Genomic DNA, 7,909 nt, shown 5'->3' on the forward strand with positions numbered 1-7,909 from the left:
GGTAGTGTAAGAAAACACCAACCATTCAAAAGGAATGTTTAAAAAGAAGGCACGTTCCTATATAGATCCACTCCTGTAGAAACTTCCCTAGATTTGTACCCGCAAAGTCGATGATGTCAGTTTGACGTCATGAATTTCAAGTTATATTTGCATATATGGAAATCCCTTCCTATCCAGAAAAAAAAAATGTGGCTGAGGTTCCCACTTTCGAGTGTAGCGTACTTATTGGCATTCACTTCTCTTGGATGATGGATGAGAGTGGATTGATATCATTTCTAGAATGAAAATAAAAAATAAATTATGGACATGCAAATCCCATGTTAGAATTTATGTAGCGCGAATCGTACCTGGGGGATCAGGCCGACACCCTAGAATCATATGCTTATTTCTACGCCATTGCACTTGCATTGGGATCATTGCACATTGTGAGTGATGAAGATTCATTGAAAAATAAATAAATATATAAGGTTGCTGGTGGAGATGTAAAAACTAAAAAAATAACCAAATACTAGAGGACGCAACACCAGACTTAAGCGCAAGCTCGAAAAAGTAATATGTGGTAAATCTGAGGCCGTGTGAAGCTTTGTTCACTAAGATAATTTGGCAGTTCAGCCTCCACTGGCAGGGGACACGTCTACAATGCCTCCGACGAATGAGCGTGAACACAAATTACCGTTATCGAGGCTCATCCCGCTTGCCTTGAGTATGTTTCCAAGGTTGACCAGGGTCTGTTTTCGAAGGAACAAGAGGCGATCGAGTCAGAAATTAGGGCAAGCAAATGCAGAGGTTGCGCGCACGGATATGACACAGCACCTGTCTCGTCTGGGCGGCGATGCCGGTGTCGAATTTACCCGTGCCAGGGTGGGAACCAACCTGGCCCGACACGTAGACGGTGTTGCCCACACGAACAGCGTGGCTGCAGAAAAGGAAAAAAAAAAAAGATAGAGTCGCACGAGGTTACAGTCCTTGTCAAAGGTTTGCAAGCTATATACTCTATGTATACGCTTTCACCACATACGCCTTTCGGCGGTATGATACGGTTCCCGTGCCACTGATGATACTCCACGCCTTTGATAGTGATTACTAGATGTATTTTCGTTTCCCGAGGCATTAGAACTTACGACATAACTACGGGAATTGCCTTAAACGTTCGTGATGTATTTTTGTGCAGCGCTCCCAAATAGACGAAGGACGAAGCAGAAACACGCAGTACAGTCGCTGTGCGTTAGACAGCCTGTAGACAGCCTGGCGGTCACCGGCAGAGTAGGTTTTATGCGTTCGACAAATACTGTACGTAATCGCAATATCAGAATGTTAATGTTTCAGCACATCTGGGTGGTTGCCCAGACCAAACTGCGCAGAACTGCGTCCGCGTACGCCGTGTTCTCGTCGCTTCGTGTGTCTGTCTGGTGGCTGCATGATACTGCGTGCTCATGGTGCCTAATTCATCTATAGTTTTTTTTTTTTCACACTTATTCTCGGCCACGCCAAGAACGTATTGTTAATTCAGGTACCGTGGGTTCAGCCACCAGCGGAACAGTCCTGATAGATTGCGCGGGTAGTTGTGATTGGCCACTTGCGGCAAGCTGGTATACAAACGCTGTAGTTCGTCGGTGTGCATCGCGATTGAATTTTTCGAAAAGCAACACCTGACATAGACAACGAGGATTATAAGAAACCCAAAACGACAGCACAGCGCTTCATCGCTTCAGGAGAAACGCTGTCATGTCGTTTTGTTTTTGTTTCTTAGCCCTCCTTGTGTTTGCCAGCTGCTGCGCTTCAAAAAAAAAAAAAAAAAAAGGCGCTATGTGCCGTTTCATACCCACTGATCCCCGCTTGACTCGGAATCCGCTAAATTCGTATTCTAACGTTTACGTCTGCATTGAGGTGTGTTGTTAGTGTAAATTACATGGAGCGCTTCCCACACTTCCAGAAACTACCTGCAGAGTTTGCCTGGCAAACGTGCTTGCATTGCACCTGGCGGCTTCGCACACTGCTCACATTCTGTGGGATTGTCCGAGGAGCCTTCCCACTGTGACGACAAGCCTGGCCAAACTCACAGATATCCCGTAGGCCTGCAATGCCTGCTCCCAATGTTTAATTTGTGAGTTTGCTTTGAGCCGATGATATCATTATAGTTATTAAAGAAAAGACGCGACGTGACTGACTGTACACCTAATAATGATTTGAGTACTCTGCAATTCCGAGCACTCACTGGAAAATTTACAAAGCGTATCCTACCACCTTGAATTTTCTTTTTTTTACGAGGTCTTCAGGCGCCTTAGAATGAAATTATTGATATTGTGATTGAAGAATAGATATCTTGTTTCAGAAATAACTTTTCATCGCCACTGCAGGCACAAATAAAGTTGGCTCCAATCCAATCCGATCACCACAGCCATACCCTTATCATCGTTATATTCGTCAGTTTTTTAAATCATTTTTTTTGCTGTATAACAGAGAGAAATGGTGTAGTCGGGGTATTTTTTACCTCAATACCTGTGCAGCAATTTAATCCTAGGGAAATCCCCTGGAGGTTCTTGCTCCAGACTTCTTTCTGTAAAAATTATGTTCCCGTACTTCGATCACGTATGCAATCCTCCAAGTAAACTCCAAACCGCAGTACTATCTCTATCTTTATCTACACATTTCTTTCTTCTTTGTCGAACTGCATAAAAGTATCACACCTGTAACTTGGCGTTGCGTAATATCCCCCAAGAAATATCATTGAGGAGCACGATTTACTGGCGCCAAATGTTTTGCGATATGCACGTTCCACAGTTGACCACACAAAAGCTAGAGCTCCCCCCTTTTCGTCCCCTCTATTCCTTCGCTTTCTCGATTTTCACATCAGCTATAAAAGATGTCATTGTTTATATTTGAAGATGCTCTTCGCACGCACGGCTATATGGTTCAAACAAAAATTGACGGCAAATGATCCGCCGAGCGACGCCCAATCGATGTACCAGAAGCGTTAACATGCAGGCGAGCAAACGCTGCTGAATCCTTCTTCTTTCCAAGAAGAGCTTTCGCTCTGTTTTCTTTCATCGAAACAAAGTCATTGAATGAAGAAGATGCTTTGGACAGCTGTTTCCATTAGTGATGTAGCCTTAGTTCGATGTCACCACTTACCTGTACGGACCTATGGCAGCTGGCGCGGTGGGAGTGTTGATGACCGTTTTCGATTCTGGCATGTCTGCGTGGTCTGCTTCAAGCTTGGACGTCTGCTCAAGAGGTGCTCCGCAGAAAGTCGTCTGTTGGGGATGGAAGCTGGGAGCGGAGACAAGCCAACGAGGAGGTTGAGAGATAGCGGCCACGCTGGGAGTGTTAAGATTGGTGCGTCATAAAAGGCATTGCAGAGAACGCCGAGATGGCTGTCTGCTGATAGCAGTGGTAGCGCATGCAGAGGCATTCGGCACTGAAGGAATGCCTCGATACTCTCAGGGTGCTAAGCGCTGAGCTCGTAAAACGGATGTCATTTCGAAGTGCAAACAGTTTCGAGGTGCGCTTCTTGCACCGTGAGAATTCCGTCAAAACATGCCCGGATGTAAACGTGTTATAACTTTAATCGTTATAGGAACACTAAAGAAAAAAACCTTAAGTACGTTTACACTGATAAAGTACTATTTTGAAACTATGTCTTCGTCAACGTGGTGCTAATAAGTCGACTATTAAAGAAAGCGATGGTCAAAGCTTGATTATTTTTTTTCTGGCGCCGGAACCCAGCGCCGGTACGCCAGTGGGACGTCAAATATTTCAAGTATTTTCTTTTTCATTTGAGCCATTGTTACTCGGTATAACAGTTCTTAAATTTTGCTACGTTCAGTCCGGCTAAATTAGAATAGAATGCAGCCGATCTTTGCCGTTTAAAAAGATCGCTAGGCCCGAGCAGACGGCGTCAAAATCTCTGACGTCACACCGAGCTTGTGCGGTAACTTCAAGCCGGTGTCGCCACCCGTCTTTCGAGTTTGTGTCTCTTCTATCTTTTCAAGCATTTTACGTTAAGAGTAGCTTTTTCGGTGTCGTAGAAAGTTAATTTGCTAATACAGCTAATATATATATATATATATATATATATATATATATATATATATATATATATATATATATATATATATATATATAACAGTTCTACTTCCGCTATATATATATATATATATATATATATATATATATATATCTGTAGTGAGTCTTTAATACGTATATGAAACTTAGGTGGCCGTCAGGTGCATTTATTACAAAGTGAAGGTGCAAGGGGTCCTATTGATTCATATTTCACCAACTAGTACGAAAGAAATCCCAGAAGAAACGGACAATCGAACGCCGTCAGCGCTGAAGAAGGCCGGGGGAAATCTCGTTAGCACGACCACAGCAGCCTACCTACGACGTTTGAACCTATAGCGTACTATTTTTACTTGTGTATTTCTCTATATCTACAGACAAATACGCTAGTGATAGATGCTCTATAACATGCGCATACCCTTTGTAAAACTTAAGCATGATATTAAGCTGCATCTCAAAGTACTTAGAAGGCGAAGTATAAAGACAGCATAGTTTCTGTAACAACTTTAGTTAAGGAAGTAAAAGTAGTGTTGGCTTTGCAACGAAACAGCTATGTCATCTGAAGCGCTGTTCTTGATGCTATACAAAGCAGATACCCTTGCAGATTGATTTCTCACTCTTATTATTGCACGAGCGATTGCGCCAATGTTATTTCTTCTTTATACAAAAGTCGTTATGAAAATTCATTTTTTTTTCTACTGGCTTTCCGTTACATTCAGTAGCCTGTCTGTTAAAATTTGGTCGAATGTAATGTACGCTTTTTGTAAGGGATATGCAGCGGTGTATTCAACAAACGACAACCACAGCAACGCGGGGAACTTAGTGAGCACAACAATAACGTTCCGACGCTTCGTGCATCAACCAAGCGTACGGATTTAAGTGGTTAAATATCGACTAAGCTGTATCGCTACCGTGTGATAATATCATACCGCCGGAATCACTTACTGGAGGAGGCGGGAGGGGGGGGGGGGAACTGAGGAACACCGCAGGGGGGAGTTTTCAAAATTTACGTCCTCGCGTTTCTCGACCTCAAATATACAGCAGCATGAGCAGGGTTAATTTCAATTCCATTTAAACGGAGTAATATATCTAACTATATACTATACACGTGTTGCCTTCAAGTGAGTGGGACCACCCACGTAGTGCATGCATAGCAGCAACGGTTGATGTATACAGAATAGGGACTTTAATGACGGCTGGAGATGTGAGCCTGGCATACTCTATGCAAGAGAGGTGATTAGGTTTCCGAGGTGAAATAATAAACTGCGTATTGGTAAGACGACCTTTCTTTCCTCTTTCCTTCGAAATAAAGCCCACTCTCAACGCGACGGACCGGAAAAAAAACTACCGCAGTTAAGCGAACCGCAGAATGATTCGCCAAGTCTGCAGCGTGACTCGGAAAGTGCTAACGCGGGCCAATTTCGGTCACTTGTCTTCGCTATTAACAAGGCACTCGTGTGGGACCCGGAAGATGCAATAATTATTTTTTTCCGACGGTATAGAAGCATTTGGCCCTTTGTTAGCGCTCCTAGTGGAAGCATGTATGCGGCCACTGTACTCCTTTGCTTAGTGCAATTACAGCGGCGGGGCGAAGCGAATCGTGACCGGGCTCTACCTGAAGGAGCCCCTGCTCCATCACGTTTTGACTTTGATGAGACTGTGGACGCTGGCACGGCGAGAACGACGCAAAATACACGAAAAGATGGGTTTAATTAAGGTCGCCGAGAGAGGGTGGCCAGAAGAGAGAGAGCTGGTCTGAAGTAAGTGCTCGGGTAAAAAGTATACGCGCATGCGCTCGGCATAAAGCGCATTGCACTTTCTCATGGATGGAGGGGGTGTGGTGTCTCGAACTGCGTGGGTTTCATTATGGAAAGAGTCAAATTCCCCCATGCTGTCGAGCGCGCCATTTTGTCAACAACTCCGAATGCCTCGCAGGGCTGCTGCTGCCTTGGCATTCATTGGCTCGAAATGACAACATGGCGGAATATTGAATGCGTCCAGAATTGTGTCCGGAATGACGTTTTGTCTCCGCGCAGTCCAAAGACAGCGAGAGGAAAATAATAGATGAAAGGCCGGGCAGTCAGCCGGAGTTAACTGTCCGGTTGGCTACCCTGCCCTTCGGAAAAAAGAGCAGAAAAGATTGAGAAAGATAAAAAAGAGAATAAATTCCAGCAGAAACCATCTCACAATGGCTGTCGATGTTAATGCGATTTGCAATCAAGCAATGCGGCCACCACACTTAAACTGGAAAGGCCGGGGGGACGGGCCAGACGAACGTTCTTGCACTTCGTGTTATGCCGGGTTACACAGAAATTTCGGAAGAGGGGGGGGGGGCGGTCCCGATATGCTCCCCACTCCCTCATCTGGCTACGCCGCTGTTCGAATAAGCTGCGTCCCGCGATTGCATAGGCTTATTTTTTTTTTTTTCGAACGTAAAACTTTATTCGCTACCACAGTATAATCTTTGTGCATGCCCTCTGGTTGCCCTCTGGAGCATGCACTCTGCGTCGCAAGATGTCGCCACCAGCGTTGTTGCTGCCGTACTCCTTTCCACTAGTCGAATAGGCTGAGTCCCGCGATTGCATAGGCTTATTATTTTTTTTCGAACGTAAAACTTTATTTGCTACTACAGTATAATCTTTGTGCATGCCCTCTGGTTGCCCTCTGGTGCATGCACTCTGCGTCGCAACATGTCGCCACTAGCGTTGTTGCTGCCGTACTCCTTTCCACTAGTCGAATAGGCTGAGTCCCGCGATTGCATAGGCTTATTATTTTTTTTTCGAACGTAAAACTTTATTTGCTACTACAGTATAATCTTTGTGCATGCCCTCTGGTTGCCCTCTGGTGCATGCACTCTGCGTCGCAAGATGTCGCCACTAGCGTTGTTGCTGCCGTACTCCTTTCCACTAGTCGAATAGGCTGAGTCCCGCGATTGCATAGGCTTATTATTTTTTTTTCGAACGTAAAACTTTATTCGCTACTACAGTATAATCTTTGTGCATGCCCTCTGGTTGTCCTCTGGTGCATGCACTCTGCGTCGCAATATGTCGCCACTAGCGTTGTTGCTGCCGTACTCCTTTCCACTCGTCGAATAGGCTGAGTCCCGCGATTGCATAGGCTTATTTTTTTTTTTTTTGAACGTAAAACTTTATTCGCTACTACAGTATAATCTTTGTGCATGCCCTCTGGTTGCCCTCTGGTGCATGCACTCCGCGTCGCAAGATGTCGCCACTAGCGTTGTTGCTGCCGTACTCCTTTCCACTAGTCGAATAGGCTGAGTCCCGCGATTGCATAGGCTTATTATTTTTTTTCGAACGTAAAACTTTATTCGCTACTACAGTATAATCTTTGTGCATTCCCTCTGGTTGTCCTCTGGTGCATGCACTCTGCGTCGCAAGATGTCGCCACCAGCGTTGTTGCTGCCGTACTCCTTTCCACTAGCACGGCATTCTGCAGACGGTGACCTTGTTTACGGACCGCGCACCTAAAACTCTCCACAGTATTGCGGTCGCTCTCGCACCCGGATTATTTGTAACAAAGTCACACGGCGCGTTACAAAAAGTTAGCCGCATGTGCGTGCCACATGATCACTCCGACAAGCTTCGAAGAGGCCGAAAAAAACGAAACAGGGAATGGTATGCAAAAACAGCAAAACTATTTCGCTTGTTCTTTTTTTTCCTCGGCGAAATAGTACGAGGAAAACGTCCCTGACACTGTTTTCGAGTTATAAACAGCCGGTGTTTAAATTTAACCATCAGAGTATAGTGGCCGCCTCGTGTAAGTACGGCTCACCTGCAGAGGCAGGAAGCAGTATGCATCACTCTCCCCTGTTTCGCGTGTGCGAAAT

At 45.0% G+C, this 7,909-nt stretch overlaps 1 protein-coding gene across 1 annotated transcript in view; it reads right to left on the reverse strand.

Annotated features, from left to right (window-relative positions):
• Positions 1–3,275, reverse strand: part of LOC126527491 (rutC family protein C23G10.2-like) — a 5,909-nt gene extending 2,634 nt beyond the window's left edge. Inside the window, exons 1-3 of the mRNA XM_055068774.2 lie at positions 3,133–3,275; positions 814–916; positions 674–728 (exon numbers count right to left, since the gene is read on the reverse strand). Of these exons, the coding sequence (XP_054924749.2) occupies positions 674–728; positions 814–916; positions 3,133–3,194 (220 nt within the window). The 5' untranslated portion in view covers positions 3,195–3,275. The remainder of the gene's footprint in view (positions 1–673; positions 729–813; positions 917–3,132) is intronic.
• Positions 3,276–7,909: the final 4,634 nt, after the last annotated feature.

This window comes from Dermacentor andersoni, chromosome 9 (assembly GCF_023375885.2).
Source record: "Dermacentor andersoni chromosome 9, qqDerAnde1_hic_scaffold, whole genome shotgun sequence".
In the NCBI taxonomy this organism is placed as follows: domain Eukaryota; kingdom Metazoa; phylum Arthropoda; class Arachnida; order Ixodida; family Ixodidae; genus Dermacentor; species Dermacentor andersoni.